At 36.2% G+C, this 21,015-nt stretch overlaps 1 protein-coding gene across 5 annotated transcripts; it reads right to left on the bottom strand.

The window, feature by feature from the left end:
* Positions 1 to 403: 403 nt before the first annotated feature.
* On the bottom strand, positions 404 to 16,293 carry LOC125232122 (longitudinals lacking protein, isoforms A/B/D/L-like). Of its 5 annotated transcripts, none has more exons than XM_048137744.1 (6): positions 16,087 to 16,291; positions 15,374 to 15,583; positions 14,696 to 14,953; positions 13,490 to 13,727; positions 7,156 to 7,227; positions 404 to 813 (listed from the first exon to the last, which is right to left on the bottom strand). In XM_048137744.1, the coding sequence occupies exons 2-6, from the start codon at positions 15,545 to 15,547 to the stop codon at positions 452 to 454; spliced, it is 1,104 nt and encodes a 367-aa protein (XP_047993701.1). In that variant the 5' UTR covers positions 15,548 to 15,583; positions 16,087 to 16,291; the 3' UTR covers positions 404 to 451. The 5 variants fall into 5 exon arrangements, with proteins under 5 accessions (XP_047993701.1, XP_047993697.1, XP_047993698.1 ...); XM_048137740.1 differs by lacking the exon at positions 404 to 813 and adding an exon at positions 1,508 to 3,641 and having other exon boundaries at positions 16,087 to 16,292; XM_048137741.1 differs by lacking the exons at positions 404 to 813; positions 16,087 to 16,291 and adding exons at positions 1,508 to 3,641; positions 15,726 to 15,888.
* Between the last annotated feature and the right edge of the window lie 4,722 nt (positions 16,294 to 21,015).

The raw sequence follows: 21,015 nt of genomic DNA, 5'->3' as shown, positions 1-21,015 counted from the left end.
ACTAGTGTGAATACTATGAGTAACTTGTCGTTTGTGGTATCTTATTGTCATCACTCGTTGATGTCGCATTTAGTGGGTAACGATTATAGGCACCATTTGTGACCTAGCTGACGTCTACATCTAACGTGACTGCCTCGTGCCACTATCACAAATAGATTTCATCACAATTATCACAATCAGGAAAACTTCGGATTTTTGATACGATTCTTTTCACGTCTTGACTAATATATACTTCGCACGATTAAATAACTGTAAATATTAACATCAAAATTGGTCCTTGTACAAAAATGTGTCAAAAAATATCAAAAAAAGACTGTAACACCATCAATACATACATACATACATATAATCACGCCTGTATCCCATAAAGGGGTAGGCAGAGCACATGAACTCAATACAGCTTCAAAATTCTTATAATATGGAGTATTTGATAGTGACTATACCGGTCGCGCTATGTGCAAGCGTCGACGTTGTCCTGCTTTATGTACTGCTCGGGTTTCATGTGGACTTCCCGATGCATGCGCTCCATGTGGCGTGCGATATGCATCTTCTGTTTGGCCCGATATACGCAGTAGGGACATTGGAATTGTGGTTCCTTCCCGCACTCCCACTTCTGATGGTTGCGGAGGGAGGACTTGAGCTTGTAGACGCGGCCGCAGTCGGGGCATGTGAAGCTGGGCTCGCCCGGCGCCGGCGGCAGCTGCGGTCCGCTCACGCGCATGGACGCCACGAGCGGCAGCGCTAGCCGCGCCGACCACTGGTCCCAAGACAGCCCCCCGATCCTAGTGAAAGACACGTCCTCCGGCACGGCTCCTGAAATCGCCACAGACGTCATAAAACGATCACACGCGAACACACAGACACGCAACATTCAACATTCCCGTGTGGTTAAACAGTTACAAGCAACGTATACATGTTATATACATAATAAAATATATATAAATACAAAAAAGATACATAAACTATTGAAGATATCTACTGTGAGTATCCACCGAGTGCTGTGATGAAAGCTTTGCAAAGGAAAAGTAAAAAAAAGAAACAAAAAGGAAATCATAACGTTTATTTTTTATGAATAAATTGTTCGATGAAGGTGTATCGTCGTTCAATTCCGTTTATTTTTATGCATATCTATATACCGGCATCATCGGCACGCGATGCTAAGGAATGGTGTTACTGGACCGATACGGTTCTAGCCACAACTCTAACAAGTTTGTTACTTATAAGTAGTCTCCCGACCCATGGGTTTTCTTGTCTACCTGAAATTATTAATTATATTAGTATGAACGAAAAACAGGAAAAACTGGAACATGCAAAGTGAAAAATAAGCTGCGATGGGTTCACATTTAACATGCAGTACATGCACTGTTAATCAACTATATGTAAATATCATGACAAGACTTACCAATAAACATTACCAACATTTCGTACATTTAAAAATGTATATTACCCCTTAATTAAAACATGTTTTGTTGGCAGGTAACTAACGTTTCAAAAAGAAAACAAGTGGTTCATATATATTATAACTATATTTGATTAAACGTTTCTACCAAATAAACCCCAAAATATTCATATAAAAATCACACTAATTAAACTAGTTCTCCAATAAAATTAACAAACAATTTAAACGACGTACCATTCGTTTTGAATAATAATTCATGCTACATATATTCAGTGTCCAAGAGCGTAATAAATATATGATGGGAATATTGCATATTTTAATCAGAACAGTTTGCATACTCGGTTATATGACTTGAATGTTTCTACAACAATAACTTCTTATTTCTTACCATCACGTTAAATCTAATACTGACTTTGGTCAAATAGCTTTGTTATCCTAGTTTAACAAAAAATATTAACAGTCAATATGTTAAACAAAACTCGAATAGGTTATTGCAAATAAATATCAGTTAATATCAAGATAACAATTTACATAATTTTGAACACATTTTCTATCCCAGTTTACCGAATAACAACAATATCAAAAACACCATTAAGTATTATAATATTATAACTACAGGTAACATTGTAGGCACATTATGGATGAGCTTTTATTACTTAATCGTGTTAAAAGCAATAGATTCTCAGTATTCTGATATATTTGCTCGGTGGAATAGCCTCGTCTCGTCAACAAACTCAACACTTCAGACAGTCACTTGAGAGATCTATTGTTTTCCTATAAAGAACTGCAAAAGCAGCTTTATTAACATTATTCTTACACTAATAAATAAACAATTTAAATTAATATAACTTTGGGTTTGCTACAACGGTGTAGAGATAGGAAGACAAGGTAATAAATAATGGTCCCTCGAATTTAAGTCTAAGTTAGGAAAACAAAAAGAAATAAATTAAACAGGACTAACAACGATTTGGTTAATAATGGATGTAAGACTTGACCATCAACAAAAATTATAGTAAGTTTCTTACCCGTGAGATAAAGATGAAAGAAAAATATAACCTACAAAACAATTAGGGTCCCCCCACATCTAGCGTCCCGCGAGCGTCGCGTCGGGCCAACTGTATGGAAAAAGACGTCAGGCTAGATGTGGGAGGACCCTTATATATTTTTACCTAATTAACTAATCATTCTAATATCATTGCACTACAATTAACAAATTTGGAATTACATATTCCTTATAAGGAATGATTGATTATAAAACTAGAAAAATTCGAGCTACATATGGTATGAAAATTTATTGCTTTATGTCAAGTCCGATTAATATCAAAATATTTACTACTAGATTCTATATTTTCATTAAATATATCGCTTTGGAAATAACGGACATTAACTCTAATATACATCCGACCTGGGGCCGTACTCCCGATAAAATACTTGGGTCAGTCTTAACTACGATCATAAACTCTAACAAAAACAACAAAATTAACACTAATGCCGTTAGGGAATGTGCACATTACAACTATTCTCAGTGTATATAAACTCTTTTAACGAAAAGTTAAAATATAAATAATAATATTATTGCAGTACCGATTTGGTTAGGTATCTACTTTGGTCGAATGAAGTCTAAACTAGATTGATGTTTTTTTATTACGCCTGACTTTGTTGCTGGCGTAGATATACCACTCGTTGTTGTGGTGTTTACGAATGTGAACGCCAAGATTGCCTCTCTGTTTGGCCTTGTAGGAGCAGTAAGGACACTGATGAGCCGGGGCTTTGCCACCACATTCTACGTTCTCATGACGACGCAGTGTCGACTTCCAGCGGTATTTCTTACCGCAATGTCGGCACTCGAATTGACGGCTCGCATCGTCAGAGCTGTTACCGTCGCGACGCGAATATTTCACCTCTGTCTTGTTCTCTTCGTGCTCATCGCCCGGTACTGAATGATCGTAGAAGGCCTCAGTGTCCTCAGGTAGGACTATGTCGTCCGTATCGTCGTATTCCTCAGAATCCAGCTCTTCGCGTTTCGGCGCATTGTTGTTTTGCAAAAAGGCCTGTTGCAGCAGATGGGCTTTGAGGTCGTCAGGAATGGCGGCTAATGAGTCGAGAGGATGCTTGGGCATGATGGGCGGCTTGAGGATGTTGGTGACCTGGATGCAGGCTGGCACTAGCGCCGCCAGCCCGGGCTGCGCCTGCGCCGACAGCAGCGACAGCAGGGCGGATGGCAGCCCCTCCTTGTGCGACTCTGAAATCCAATATGTTTAACATGTTGCAAAATAAAAACAAAAGCGCGACTACGTACTGTTAATACTACCAGAGGCTAAAATAAATTAAGGAACCAAAGAAATGCGTTATAATAATAAATTAAAAAAATTATAATCTCTGTTAGAAATAAGGCGAAGCTTCTAATCATGCAGACATGCACAATCTCGAGATTATCTTCCCATAAGAGGATCGGGCGACGAAATGAAAGGCCCGGCTACCGTAAGTCGTTTAATAGATTTAAAAAATATCGAATATCATTATCAATAATACATGTATACGAGGCTCATATAAAATTAACGTTTTAATATCATCTAGGGAAGATCGAAGAGTTAAGGCACTAGTATAAAGCACTGAATATTCTCGTTGTCAGCGTCACTCGACGCGGATGGGCGCGGAGAGCGGCGCGGGCGCGGGCTGGCGCGGCGGGCTGGGCGAGCGCGCCGGCCGGTGCTCGGGGTGCTTGCGCTCGAGGTGCTTCTTGAGCTCGTTGCGCCGGTGCTTGCTGTACGTGCAGTACGGGCACTTGTACTGCGGCTCGCGGCGGCACTCCAGCGTGATGTGGCGCACGAGGTTCTTGCGCGCGTTGTACACGCGCTGGCAGTTGGGGCACTTGTATTTGTTGCCCTCGGTCTTGTACTGCGCGCAAGGTAAGTTGGCGGGCGGGTCGCTGCGCGGGAAGATGTTGTAGCGGGACTCTTTTTTCGAAGTTTTCGGTTCGGGCTCGGATTTGGGAGCTTTAGGAGTGGCCGGCGGCGGTTTGGGAGTTTGTTTGGCCGGCTGTCGCTTGTTCTCTTTAGTGTCTTCGGGCATGATGAGCGAGTTGGGAGAGGTGACGTTCTTCAATACTGCGAATGTGGTCGCGGTCGGAGGCTCTTCCACCACTTTTTTACTACGAGTCACCACTCTGTTCGGCATTATCAGTCCTGAAAGAGAAAAACTAAATACAGTTTTTCGCTTAGTTGCGAATATAAGAATAATTAATGAAAGCAAATGTAAATAAAAACAAATGTGACGTAAAGAAAACCATATATTGAAAGTAAAGAAACAGTATCAAAGTTTCACATTTTAACAAAATAACAAACTTCTAAATATTGCAATGATAGCAAACCTACACTGCTACAAATCAATGGAATGTATTGTGTAGTTTATGAACAATGTGTCTAGCACCTATATTACTAATCAACAGTTGTAAATATTTATTAGGAACATGACAGTTCATTCGAGATCAAGTTCTATTCTAAATTAATAGCAACTAAATATCTTTAAACCTACTACTAATTAACTGAAAGATAAGTTTTTCTAAATGGCAAATATCTATGCGTAATTAAACATTTAAAGAAAAAAATCAACAGTAAATAAAAAAAAAATTAAAAAACAAGTATCAAAAGGTAAAATTCACAAAATGTCACGGTTTTTCTTCCTTCTTAATTTTATTAACAAGTTCTTGGTACTCTTGCAGCCAATTAGGATGTTTATGAGCAATATGACATGTCAATGTTTTCTTTTGTGAGTATTTTTTACCACATTTGTCACAGCCAAATTGAGGACCTGTTACACATTCATACTTTTCGTGCCTCAGTTTATTTCTTCTATACTTATATAGCTTTTTACAAGTAGAACAAGAATAATGACTATCTTTGTCAGCAAGTATTGGTTTTCTTCCCCTCTTTTTAGGAGGCATCACTTGCGATAGTTGCGATTCCTTCTTTGAAGGTCTTCCTCTTTTTTTGTATGTTTTCTTAACGATCAAGTTCTCTAAAGTTGCTTGTTCTTGTTTAATTTCTAGTCCTATTCCTTTCGCGAGTTCTGAGCTCTTAAGACACCCTCGAGTTAATGGGAAAGGGGTTTTTGCGTAATGTAGGTCGTTAATGAGATTTATGGGTCTTTCTGGAAGGTCAAAGAATGAAAAGCAATAAATATTGATAAGTAAAAAGATTAACACAGTTAAGAATGTGCATAGAAACATAAGTGTGTTGATAGATATTAGTACAAGGTTTGGCGTGTCTGTTTAGTACTTTTTTAATGACAAATGTATTTGCTATGAGACTGAGACAGGGATAGATAATTGGGATTAAGAATATTTCAAGTGGTTAATGTTTGTGTGAAGGTTAATAGCTTGGCATATGACAGGGAAATAGAATTCCTGATGCCTATTCTACACTTTGGCCTACTAGTCTAACTTTTAAATCAATATGTATGTAACGTTGTGTACCTTATGACAAAATGAAATGCGCATCCAATATCATCGGATTCTTTACGTCGCGACATGCTTTCAATAATCTCACGATTAGCCTAGTTGCGGACAATGATGTTTTTCGTCTAAAGAACATGCACAATAAATGAGAACGCCTATAAATCGATTGATGATTTAAAACATGAATCTATAAAAAAATACATCTGCAGTGAAATCACATGTGAATGCAAAAAATAAAGAAATAATAAATAAGATAAATAAGCCACATTACCATCAAACTACAAATTAAAGTAAATAAAGTTTACCTTGTTCCATCAGCCGCTTCCGAGGCACATCCAATCCAATCTTCTATAAACGATAGTAATAGTATGTGTCACTATCTGTGCCAAAATAAAACTTCTACCGCCGAGCGATAGTCGCACGAAACCCGCTAGCTCTTAATAGCCGAATATAATCAATCGAGGGTGAAGTGAGGTGTTTGTGCACATTTATCATGAATCTAATTCATATTAAAAATAAATACGTGTATAATAAATATGAGAAAAATTACTTACCAATGAGCTCACTCCACATTAGGACAAAGAAGGTTAGCACTATTGAAAGTTAGGTATTACATATGCAAAGTATAATACAATATCTATGAATAGTAGTAAGCATGCAGTGATCTACTGGCGACCCCACGACAAAGCGAGTACATAACGTCATACACATTCAAGTGGAAACAAATGTAAAACAAGATCAACTTACCTTGTCAATTACCTCACCTTTATAAAAAGGCTACAGTAAAAAAAACCTTTTACCAAAATACCTTTACCTGTTGCACTGAAATATTTTCAAATTGATATGGATACAGAAATATAAATTGTGATAAGATTAGTAATTTATAATACTAATAATATTAGATACTAATTAATATATGGTTGAATTTTCACATGTGAAAACACTAGCACTCTTTCCGCCGTCGTGAAATATAATATTTTATATATAACAAGATAAATAGATTATTTAAGCAATGACTGTTTATCTCATCAAATTATGGGAAGACATTGCGCATTTCATCCGTTCCTTAGACGTCTGGGACAATGGACTTTAAGTCATTCATACAGCAAAAAAAATCTTAAGCAAATTACAAATATAAAGTGCGTTGTCCCAGAATACCAAACTCAAGTCCAAATAACACCCTGCGTCAGCATAATAGAGTATAGAGGTTTGTATTCAAGCATAAAACTACGCAAGGTGTTTTGGTGCAACGTTGCCGGTATGTCACCAGCAATGTTGCCAGAGTCATGTGCGGGCTTACCTTGCGAGTCTCGAACACTGTCACTCGAATTCATGATTTCATCCTGAGATCTTTCCATATGCCATTGAAAATCTAGAAAGAAAATAAAATATGATATAGTAATTATAAGAAAATTTTGTAGATAAATTTACTAATAGTACTTTGACAAAGCATAATGTTACTAATTACTTTAATTTGTATGAATAATTAGTTCTATGAACATCTTTTTGCCACATCAATGTACTAGTCAGTCCTCATCAACTTAGAAAATCATACATACAATGTGTTTGGGCAGCAATGGCAGTTTGGACTACGCTACAGACGTCTTCATATATGAGGAGTGTCTTTTCAAAAGGGCTTATTTCCATTTTTTCTTTTTTTTTAACTATGAATGCAGTTCTTTTTAGTATAGAAAATTACGTGTTGTTTTGAGATTAAAGCTCAAAAAGTCTCGCCTTGATCTTTAAAAAAAAAGGGTAACATCAAAGTTTAGAACACATTTTGAAAAATGTGTAATGATTATTTATGTGGTTAAACCAATGTATGTAGTACAACAACATTGATATCAACTAACTTAATAGTCATACTTGTTATGGAGAATTTTTAGCCAAAAGCTGCACTTTTGGATGGAAGCAAGCCGCTTTGCATGGTGATAGTAGACATCATATTAAACGATTTTTTCCGAGGATATCGAAATGTCATCCCTTAGGAAACCGAGCGTAGCGAGGTGTTTTATGAAAATAAAAAAAATTCTATCTTTTTATTGTATCGTCCGATTTTGACAAAACGTATCTCAAATGAAAGGTATCGCTTTATGTAATTTAAAAAAAAATTGAAACAAAAATTATTATAAAAAAATTAAGAAAAAAATTAAAAAAAGTAAATTTACGTCTCGCACTGAATAACTTCAAAGAATGACAGACAAAATGTACAATGTCGATATATGAGTTTTTTTTAAATCAAATACAGATAAATTCATAGTTGAAAGCTAAAGACCGCATCGAAATCGGATTAGCATTTTTTAAGATACAAGTTGCCAAAGTTGGGAAAATTTGCTTTATTTGGCCACTTTGAAATTCCTTTGCCAGAAAGTCAGAAATAATATATTTTTCTTACACAGAAAAGTACATAGTGACAGTACAACTCAAAATAAAATAAAAAATTCCGAGGATATCATAATTTCATCCCTTAGGACGACGAGCGTAGCGAGGTCTATTACGAAAACCGAAAAAAAAATCTAATTTTTTTTTGTACGTCGTCCGATTTTGACAAAACATATTTCAATTGAAAGCTATTGATTTATGTAACTTAAAAAAAAAATATTGAAAAAAAATTAGGAAAAAAAATGTAAGATAAAAAAAAAACTTAAATTTTCGTATCACACTGAATAACTGCAAAAAACGGTAGACACGATGTATAATATCGATATATGAATTTTTAAAATTAAAGACAAATAGATTCATGATTATAAATTAAAAACCGAATCGAAATCGGATCAGTAGTTTTTAAGATACGAGTTGTAAAAGTTGGCTTAGTTTGTTTATATGGTCCCTTATAAATTCCTTAGCTAGAAAGTCAGAAACATTATATTTTTCTTACAGTTAGAAGTATGCATCGGTAATAGACATCTCAAACATCATAACAGACATCATAAACAATTTTTTACGAGGATATAAAAATTTAGTCTCTTAGCAAGCCGAGCGTAGCGAGGTCTGTTACGAAAAACAAAACAAAAACAGTTTTTTTTATTGGATCGTCTTTCTAAGGGTTTCTAAGGGATGAAATTTTTATATCCTTGGAAATAATCCATCCATACTAATATTATAAATGCGAAAGTAACTCTGTCTGTCTGTCTGTCTGTCTGTTACGCTTTCCCGCTTAAACCACGCAACCGATTTTGATGAAATTTGGAACAGACAATCTTTAGACCCTGAGACAGAACATAGGCTACTTTTTATTTCGAAAAAAAGGGATGAAGGGGTTGAAAAAGAGGTTGAAAGTTTGTATGGGATTTCTTAATTTTAAATGATAAAACCATGAAACTTTATATTTTAGCACTTGATAAGAAATCATTAAACATATATTTAAAGTCACATACAGGTCGAACGCGATTAATTAACATTATTTTTACCTTTAAAATAAACATGGTGGGAAATAAACATTAACTAAAAGCGGGTAGATTATATTTATTTGTCTACCCCGAACATTTATATAAATTAATATCGGGTAGTTTTGTGTTGTTTACATCTCCGGTGACATTTTGCTGGGACGTCAGTCTTCCGCGACCACGGCCAGTGCAACCTGGCCGAAACGTTGGGAAAAAAGGTAAAAATAATGTTAATTAATCGCGTTCGACCTGTATGTGACTTTAAATATGTGTACAAAGCGCGAGAACTTAAAGTGTTATATCATTAAACATCTTGATAGGGGATAGGGATAGGGATAGCGATAGGGAAAGCGATAGGGATAGCGATAGGGATAGCGATAGCGATACGGATACGGATACGGATAATATGGGTATCGTTAGCGGGATACGGATAATCGGTCGGCGGTCTCTTACAATCAATGTGCTCTAAGACGATCGTTGTTTGCTTGCTTGAAGATTACGTTTGCGATAAGTATAAGCAAAATGTAAAAAATTGTAAGGGGTAATAGAAAAAAGTACTTTTTACCCACCGATCATAGTGTCGAAATACGGGCTATGTTCATGTTTATAAAGGTTTCCCCAGCGTATATAGAATTACCTACGCTGTGGTCGATGTGTAATATTTCTACAATCATTGCAAGCAAAAGTATTATGTGCAATCGAAATAATCGCAGATAAATATACCTACAGAGAAACCTACGGTCCCTACGGATCCAAATGAAAATCTTAATGAATACTTTTATTACGCGGGCGAAGCCGCGGGTAAAAGCTAGTCGTTTAATATGATGTATATTACCAATGCATACTTATAACTGTAAGAAAAATATAATGTTTCTGACTTTCTAGCTAAGGAATTTATAAGCGACCATATAAACAAACTAAGCCAACTTTGACAACTCGTATCTTAAAAACTACTGATCCGATTTCGATTCGGTTTTTAGTTTATAATCATGAATCTATTTGTCTTTAATTTCAAAAATTCATATATCGATATTATACATCGTGTCTACCGTTTTTTGCAGTTATTCAGTGTGATACGAAAATTTAAGTTTTTTTTTTAATCTCTTACATTTTTTTTCAATATTTTTTTTAAGTTACATATAAAGCAATACCTTTCAATTGAAATATGTTTTGAAATTTTTTTTTCGGTTTTCGTAACAGACCTCGCTACACTCGTCGTCCTAAGGGATGAAATTATGATATCCTCGGAATTTTTTATTTTATTTTGAGTTGTACTGTCACTATGTACTTTTCTGTGTAAGAAAAATATATTATTTCTGACTTTCTCGCAAAGGAATTTCAAAGTGGCCATATAAAGCAAATTTTCCCAACTTTGGCAACTTGTAACTTAAAAAATGCTAATCCGATTTCGATGCGGTCTTTAGTTTTCAACTATGAATTTATCTGTCTTTAATTTAAAAAAACTCATATATCGACATTGTACATTTTGTCTGTCATTCTTTGAAGTTATTCAATGTGAGACGTAAATTTACTTTTTTTATAATAATTTTTTTTTTAATTTTTTTTTAAATTACATAAAGCAATACCTTTCATTTGAGATACGTTTTGTCAAAATCGGACGATACAATAAAAAAATAGAATTTTTTTTCATTTTCATAAAACACCTCGCTACGCTCGGCTTCCTAAGGGATGAAATTTCGATATCCTCGGAAAACATCGTTTACTAAGACGTCTACTATCACCATGCAAAGCGGCTTGCTTCCATCTAAAAGTGCAGCTTTTTTTTCATAACTAGTATGACTATAATACAAAATCCAAAAATAAAATAAAATTTTTTTTAAATAACATTTACGCTACAAGGCCACAACAAAAGGGCTTAATTCCCAAAAGTTCGCATCAAAAGTGCTTAATTCTCAAAAACATATGGTAATTAATTACATATTTATTTAGGTACACATGTTACGTTTGGTGTAATCATAGCATTAACGTCAACTTACAATATTATTTTGCAAATTAAATATTAATTTCAAAATCAATACCGTTGAATTATGTTTTTCTCGATTTCCCAAAAAAAGTACAAAGTGGAAATAAGCCCTTTTGAAAAGACACTCCTCATATTATGATATAACTAATTATAAAAAAATTACGGTATAATTTTTTATCGGATCTAAAAGCCCTGAACATCTCCCCAACGACATCCCAGGACAGACGGTCCTAACGCCTACGTACAAGGAGGCCCAACTCCAATTGAAAATGGGAATATGGCAGAAAGAAAACGAATTTTTTACTTATTTGATCATCATAGTATTCGTGGCTGCCAGCCCTGCCATAGCTAACGAAACAGACTGTATAGAGCGTTCTTGAATCAGACACTACAAGTGTATGTCAATGACTGCAGGCTTCAATCAATAACTTTATCTATTGGTTCTAAGTTCTAGTGCATCAGATTGTTTCAGGGTATAATTAGAAACGCAATATTTAATTCAGGTTGTGTAGAAACTCTCTTGTAAAACATCAGTCATCAGCAAATCTATTGAAAGTAACATATGTAAACATTTGTTGTCAGTTTCTTTTTTTGCATTTGTAAGCCATTATAAATTGTACTCAAATATGTGCATGTTTAACTTAAAACACGCAGCTGTGACGGATTTGAATGATAATAGAATATGTATGTTCTAAGTTATGATCTTTTAACATTGTCTGCTTGCCCTTGCTTGAAATAGCAATTGTTATGGGCAGTAGTAATAAATGATGGGGATTACAAAAATATGACAAGGTCCCTTAAGTATGTGTGTAAATAACCTTTGCTTTTCTTATTAAAGACAAATAATTAACCAGAGATGATTAAAATGATGTATCATTATTTTTTGGTATTTTAAGGGACTTTTAACACATTGAAAAACCAGTTATAATTAAAATTTAACAACACATGTGTTCCTTGGTAATAAAGATTCAGACTAGAAATTGTAGCAACAACATAAACCAATCGTAATTCATAACATTTGGCTGGTAGTCAATTACCACCAATAACTTGAATGATGTAAACACATATGACCTTGAATGAACTAACTTCTATTCAAGTAGTATATACCACTTAATAATGTAAATATGAGTAGGCCGTTGTTTTACACGTTTCTGTAAATAGCACTGCAACATACGTGTTACAGTTTTTTGTAGCGACACTTTGACGTTAAAATGTTTTTTCACCACACCAACTGGTAAAGGCCTACTTTGCTACCAGCAACTGGTTACAGCAAAGTGATGTTAAAAGTAGGGCTGCCATCTCGAATTTCGCCAAATCCGGACCAAGATTTAAAAAACCCGGACATTTGGCGTAAATCCCATTTTTTCCCCGGACGAGTCCGAAGAAATGATTTAAGTATTAACATGAAAAGTGTCCGGGTTTTCCCCGGACACTTCTTGACACCCCGCCCGGACGGCCCCGGACGGCCTCCAAACTAGGACAAATCCGGGGAAACCCGGACGGATGGCAGCCCTAGTTAAAAGGCATAGCGAGTCACCAGTCACCACTATATTGCATGTTTCTTTTATTTATTCAGTATAATAGTAAAATGATATTTTATGTATATCCTGAATAAAAATTAATCTCTGGCCATGCACTTGTTTGTATAAATTGACTTATGATGATTTGTTTACATAACGAATTTGAATATCCGTGCTAAACTACAGTTTTCTAGCACTAACCTTTAATACCATCATAGAGCAAAGGCACAGGTCGACAACAAGACTTATAAGGGACTAAAGGGTTGAGGGTTGTTCTAGTTTGTTCATCTAACCTTACCTAAACAACTGATGAAACGATCAAACAGATCGAAAAAAAAAAAGAATGATTTGATCAATTTGGGCAAGAGTGCTTTCATGAAGTGTGTCTGAGTGTCAGAATGTTCAACAGAGGAGCATTCTAGGAGTTTACAGTTGTTATACAAACGAGAATTTTCTGAAAATTGACTGGTGTTAGAGGATTTTTCCCAAATTATGTACAGAAAAATGATCCCCGATGAGCGAGTACGGAACAGCCCATGGAATGCTCTTGTAAGAAGTATTTCTAAACCGATTCATGCGAAATTTGGTTTCTACTTACAGCGCACAGAGCCACTAACCCACGAGTCCTCATTGTGAATCATAACAGTTTTTTAACTAGTGGGATAGCAACTTAGTTAACCAGTAATTAATTGAGTTATTATAACAATTACAAACAAGACATCTTATAATAAAAGAAATACTAACTGCGTACGACGTCGTTATGTGCCACGGCCGGTGGCTCTTCGGCCTCCTCGTCCAGCGTGAGATCCTCAACACCATCTCTAGCGTTCTCCTCCTTGCAAGGGGGCTCTTCCCCGTTCCCATGGATTTCTGCAGGCTGTTGTACAACTGGGGGGATTTCTACGGACATGCGGCGCGCTTTCTTCCTGCGACGGGTTGGGCTTATGGACCCTTCGCGACTGTCTATGCTACCGTCTCGGACCTAAACAAGAAATTGTTTGCTTTTATAATGGAAAGGCCATTCATATGTTTGTAGTCTCATGAATTAATACCTTTCGTAGACATATCACAAGTTTTAAACATACATACAGTAATTCTATATGTGACACAGGAAAAAAACCTTGTGGAAAGCTAGGTTTAATTTATGTAGATAAATACCTATACTTAGCATTCATTTACAGGATGAATATGGACAGGATGTGGTGATGGTAGGTAGGATTAGACTTAAATATTGTTCTTAATTTATAATGGTCATTATAACTATAATATGAGAAACACGATGAATGATGAAATGAAAAGTATTTTTACTTTAAAACTATACATATGTCATTAGTAAAGCTGGCACTAAAATAGTACATTAAGATACAAGTGCGTAAAAAAGGAAGTTTGAAACGAGTGGCGATAAATTAAAACACAACCAAAGGGAGTGTTTTAAATCAACACAAGTTACGAATTTCCTTTTCGCACGTGTGTCGTACGACGTTTTTCAGTACAGATGGTACTCCGAAGTTTCGACCTGACAAGGTATGAACCACTTCTCGCATTACTGCGTAAAAAAACACCATCTGTACTGAAAATGTTATTTTTCATTTGTAATGTGTTACTTGTCTCTTTTTGATATTTATCAATAAGGGTAGTTAGAATATCACCATAAAAAATATTTTGTACTAAGAATATAATGATGTGGGTTTTCTCTTGTTACACTATGCATTATGTAAAATAAAACCAGTTGATATTTCTTATTTTGTGGTCCATATTATGGTTGCTGTGTTGTGAAGTCAGATCTGTACCTTTAATATTAAGTAATCGGTAAGTTAAGATATGCTGGAGCCAACATGGAATAGTTCTGAGACAGTGTTTTTGTATCACCTTATGTAACTTATGTGTTTTTAATATATGACAATGTGTAAACATAAATAAAGCACAAAAGACAAATAAAATGAAACAAACCTGTGGTGGTGGAGACGGAGCACGAGGCGGGTGTGCTGGGGCGACCTGTGCAGGGCGCGACGGTGGCCTGGACGGCTTGTTGTCAGAGAGGCCCTTGATCTGCAGGGACTCGGCAGCCTTCAGCAAGGCTGCCAACTGGTCCTGCGAGATGTTCACCTCTCCTCGGTACATATAGTCCATCATGGCTCGTAACTCTGCATATTTCACATCTTTCAAGATGATTATTGGATGCTTGTCATATTGCTGTGATAGTACATTCTGTAACAAAAACATTGTGTTGTTTGTTGTGTGCAGGTAAACATTCATTTTGAAGCTATTGTAAAATTGCATTGTCTTAAAAGCCTATGTTTGAAGTTGAATAGTAGAATGCATTCCAAATTTAATGTTCTTTTGTTTAAGTTACTAATTTAAATCTAGACGTCATTGATGCAATTTAGCAAATCACAGTTAATGAGCGTCATTGGGTAATGTGAGCCAATAAATGGGTACTTTGGAAAAGTAGTTTGCAACAACTTTCTGTTGCCAACTCATCTGTGTATTAATCTAAGTCAATTGCTAAGGCATGAAAGCTAGAACGAAACAACTGGACTGTTTATTAGAGCAAAACTGTGTTGCCTTGTAAGTTAAACACGATAGCAATTGACCTACATTACGTGAGCGCGTTAACAAATTACCAACCTCGAAATAGGGACTGCACGCCGACAGGACGACTTTGTGCGCCTTTAGCGTCTGGCCCTCGGCCGCGAGGGTACAGTCCACGTGAATGCCTTTCTCTAGGAGTGTGTCGAACACGGACACCAGCGTGGACTGGTGATTGTTCCAGCGTAGACAGAACTGCTGGTCGTCGTCCATGCTGCAGTCGTCGAGCCACTCGCCGCGCCCACGGTTCTACATCAAAACATTCCTTCATCAACACAATTTATACACCACGCAATAATTAGGCCACTCAGAAACTTCTCCCGATCACAACAAACAACGATTTATCAGTCGCGATTATCACGCGCAAACGGCAATCGTCTCACCAATTCACCTCATAAAATGATATCACAACCCAACTTTAACTTTAGGGACCACATACGAGTCGGCCCTAAGCGACGCGGCACTCTCGACACAAAGAAAATGGCCGCTTTTCCAGCGCGACAAAAAATAAAATGGCGACGAAAATTCTAAGTTTTACTATTTTCTGGACAAAGTTTTCATGACACATATAACAGATTCAAGTTCAACACGGGGCCGCGACACGCTGAACTTCCACAAAGTTTGAAGTCAACAAAGAAACTTCTGAGAAACTTTACTTCGAAAGTTCACGAGTGGAAATTTTCAAGATGAAAACTCGTAGCGAGCAATGCTTATCGCGGTCGTAACGCTACATCGGAGATCTAAACGCTTACCTTGACTATTTCATTAACTGTTGTATGAAGTTTTAACACTGTTTTAGATAATTTTGAAGTGTTTTAACAATGCTACGATTACAGTTCAGCACATTTGCACACCCGCCAGCTTTCTTGAATGAAAACACCTACTTTAGAGTAGATACACTATGCTATGTTGCAAGTTTAGAGAAAGGCACCTCTACAAAAATCCAAATGAAGTACAAGTTGGAAGCGACGCAGTGACCCAAAATAAGCTTCAAAATGTTACCAGCGTCAAATAATCAGAAAGCTTGAAAACAAACATTCATGAATGCATTACGTTATTTTCCGTCTATTTTGGTCATTTAGTACACTGGGATAACGTTTTGAAAATGTTTATTGAATGTTATTTACCACAGGAACAGTCTGCGCTTGTTACTTGAATACCTTTCGATTTCTTGTCCTTGACCTATTTAATGTAAACTCGTGACACGTTTCAGTTTAATGTATGTGCTATTTATGCAAACAAATATTCATAGCCAAATCGATTATAATAAATAAAATATAATAAATAAATAATAAAGTTTAATAATTTGTCCAAAACATTGCCAGTTGGAAAAATAAATAGACGCTTGTTTGCATATTCGTTTTTATTGATATCAGCGCCATCTATCGATACATCTACGTATTTTTACAGTTTCTCACTACTTTGCAGTTTGCAATAAATAACCGCGGCAAGCAAAAACTACGAGTAGTGCTTTGTCATAAATTTATTATCCCTAAATGTAGGACGCATGCCGATTGATTAGGCACCTTTTCCAGATCGAAATACCTAACTAGACTAAAACTGGCAACAGTATATAGTTTAACTAATGTTGTTATATGGAGACGACGGGTTAAGAATTTCACCACCCCCTTTCTTCCCGTGGGTGTCGTAGAAGGCGACTGTGGGATATGGGTTAAATTGAAGTGTAGGCGAGAGGCTGGCAACCTGTCACTGCAATGTCACATTTTCGTTTTCTGTCAACCCCTTATTTGCTAAGAGTGGCACTGAAACTTGAGTAGTTTCATGTGCTCTGCCTACCCCTTCATGGGATACAGGCGTGATTGTATGTATGTATGTATGTATGTTATATGGAGAGTCTTGTTGAGTAATTAATTACCCGTTAATTATATGACGAATAAAACGCTGTATTCATATGCTTATAATACCCATGCTTATATTTAGCAAGTAATATTTCGCTAAAAATAATCTTTACGAAACCTATTTCTTATTTCGTTTCATTATTTTTAATGATTTTTGATCCCCTCTATTAGAGTGCATCAGAAATGGGACATCTCCAAAAATCGTTTTTGGAGGTGCCCGAATTGTGGTTTTGGCCTTACTATTCGGTTTCCTCTCCGTTGCTAATACTCAATATTTGTGTATTATGAAAAGTGTTAGCCAGCAAAGCACTACTATCAGCCTGGACCCACAATTAAACTACTAAGAAGATACTACGTCCTGGACCCCAGGCTTTGACAACTACTTAATCTCAAGATTTGGCGTAGGGACTATCTTTACGAAAGCGACTGCCATCTGACCTTCCAACCACATAGGTCTTTAGTGCGTTTTCACATTATCCGATCCGATATCGGATGTAGGACCGATATCCCATACATTTAAGCCGCCATCTTTGATTTTTGCCTTTGAAATATGTGCGTTCCCATTGAGGGTCCACGTTAGAATTTCGAGCTTTTGATTGTGTCAGTCTTTAGTAAAAGTTCTCAAACGATTGTAAATTCCACCAATAATTTGTAAAAGTAGGCACTCAAAAGTTACATTCGGTTAAAGTTGGACCCTCAGTCGTGCATGTCAGGTATCCATATTTCATAATCCACTTCAAATTTACAACTTCTGTAAAATGACTACTCTTAGTAAAAGATATGTAAAACTAATTTCATTAATTGTGACTCCTTTCTGCTTACTCAATACGAAAAAAACCGGCCAAGAGCGTGTCGGGCCACGCTCAGTGTAGGGTTCCGTAGTTTTCCGTATTTTTCTCAAAAACTACTGAACCTATCAAGTTCAAAATAATTTTCCTAGAAAGTCTTTATAAAGTTCTACATTTGTGATTTTTTTCATATTTTTTAAACATATGGTTCAAAAGTTAGAGGGGGGGACGCACTTTTTTTTCCTTTAGGAGCGATTATTTCCGAAAATATTAATAATATCAAAAAACGATCTCAGAAAACCCTTATTCATTTTTAAATACCTATCCAACGATATATCACAAGTTGGGGTTAGAATGAAAAAAAAAAAATCAGCCCCCACTTTACATGTAGGGGGGGTACCCTAATAAAACATTTTTTTCCATTTTTTATTTTTGCACTTTGTTGGCGTGATTGATATACATATTGGTACCAAATTTCAGCTTTCTAGTGCTAACGGTTACTGAGATTATCCGCGGACGGACGGACGGACGGACGGACGGACGGACGGACGGACGGACGGACGGACGGACGGACGGACGGACGGACGGACGGACGGACAGACAGACATGGCGAAACTATAAGGGTTCCTAGTTGACTACGGAACCCTAAAAATGGCATGCAGAATGTGGTCCCTCAATCGATCGCGATAAGTTCACATTAAGAGAGAACAATAGTATTATTTAAAATATAGGTGTGACTGAGAGTTAGTAATAGTACTCGAATCATTGTAAAATCAAGCTTTAGTTTGTAAAAGACGCCGTTCAAAAGTTTCGATTGATTAAAGGTGGTCCCTCAATTGAAACGTTTGTCATAAAAATAAATCAATTTACGTAACAATTGGTCGTTAAATAGACAATTGCTATAGTCTACTCGTTAGTAAAAAATATTTACTAACTGTTGCTCATTGATCAGTAAAAACAAATGTACTATTTTACTTTTTTACTTAAAATAATAATCAAATGCCGGCGGAGAAATACTACGGGTTAGATGACCACACATTAGAATTTTGATGGATAATTAAATAATCACAATTTAATGTCACAATTTTAGTTTTCTTTCAACCTCTTTTTGCCAAGAGTGGCACTGAAACTTGAGTAGTTCATGTGCTCTGCCCACCCCTTTATGGGATACAGGCGTGATTGTATGTATGTATGTATGTATGTAATTAAATAATCGTACATTACGTCATTACGGGAAAGAAGGACTTACAGGCTGAGTAGGTGTATCCGGCTACTATTATTTCATTATCTAACAAATTCCTAATGTGTTTTTAGTATTTCTTCGCAGGCGTTTGATTATTATTTTAAGTAAAACGGTACATTTGTCTTTACTGATCGATGGAGAAATAGTTAGTAAATATTTTTTACTAACGAGTAGACTATAGCAATTGCCTATTTAACAACCAAATGTTTCAATTGAGGGACCACCTTTAATCGATTGAAACTTTTGAATGGCAACTTTTACAAACTAAAGCTTGAATTTGCAATGATTCGAGTACTTTTACTAACTCTCAGTCAAACCTATATTTTAAATAATACTATTGTTCTCTCTTACTGTGAACTTATCGCGATCGATTGAGGGACCACATTCTGCATGCCATTTTTTCTTATTGAGTTAGCAGAAAGGACTCACAATTAATGAAATTAGTTTTACAAATCTTTTATTAAGAGTAATAGTCATTTACAGAAGTTGTAAATTTGAAGTGGATTATGAAATATGGATACCTGACATGCACGACTGAGGGTCCACCTTTAACCGAATGTAACTTTTGAGCGCGTACTTTTACAAATTATTGGTAGAATTTACAATCGTTTGAGAACTTTTACTAAAGACTGACACGTTCAAAAGCTCGAAATTCTAACGTGGACCCTCAATGGGAACGCACATCTTTGAAATCCTTCCGACATCCGATATCGGATCGGATAATGTGAAGACGCACTCAGACGGCGTGCGAACTGTTAAGACGATACGGTAGGGGTCAATTCTCCAAGTTTTGAAGGAGGAAAGAGTCGAGAGCGGAACCTCGATTTTAAAGATTTTTTTGAAATATCTTTTGACTGAGTTGTTCTTAATGGACAATTTTTTTTCGATAAATCTAGTTAATAACACTTGTATATTTAACTAAAATTTCCAAGTTGAAAGGGGGGCTCCTTTCCATTTTAGCATTTTCGCTACCGTATCCTCTTAAGTACATTGCATAGCCATCAAATACCGCAACGTATAATAAAACTCGTATGCGATTTCTCGTACCGTCTAAATGGGCCCTAATGGAATTCGAATTTACTTATAGGGTACTTCCCGTTGACCTAGAACTATCAAATTAGGCTAGTATTAGTAACATCTTACAATACGAAGTGAAATCTGACAACATTACATTTAAAAAAAAAACTGAATAAGGCCCCATTTAGACGGTACGACGAGAACTCGCATTGCGGTATTTGATGGCTGTGCAGGATTGTATGTAATTGCAGCCCGCAATGTAACTAAAATCGCATGCGAGCTCGCACGCCGTCTAAATCAGGTCTTAAGAGTTGATACAGATGTAGTACAAATCGTTATTCCAACTTACAACTTATTAGGAATACTGATTATATTGAACTACTATAATGTATTATGTTAAGTACCTAATTAACCTACTGATGATGTTGTAGCATGACATGCAAAATACGAACGTTTTCGAGAAATTACGATGGAAAACTATTTTTATTTACTTATACTTAAATTGGGTTGCAGCATGTATCCTTTCTATGTCCGTATCTTTTTAGGGTTCTGTAGTCCGCCATGTCCGTTATTGTTCTGTCCGTCTGCCCGTCCTGCTTTGTTCGGTGGCTGTTAAAGCTAGAATACCTACTGCAATTTGGTATTTATATGTTAGTGTAAAAGCCCATAGTACTGTAAAACAAGGGATTTACCGGAATAACCTAGGTTTTACCTGTGCCGATCGGTATATGCTAGAAATGTTGAATAATGACCGCTAGCTTCGGACTTTCAACG

This window comes from Leguminivora glycinivorella, chromosome 12 (assembly GCF_023078275.1).
Source record: "Leguminivora glycinivorella isolate SPB_JAAS2020 chromosome 12, LegGlyc_1.1, whole genome shotgun sequence".
Lineage (NCBI taxonomy): Eukaryota > Metazoa > Arthropoda > Insecta > Lepidoptera > Tortricidae > Leguminivora > Leguminivora glycinivorella.
This window is presented reverse-complemented; position numbering and strand designations above follow the sequence as displayed.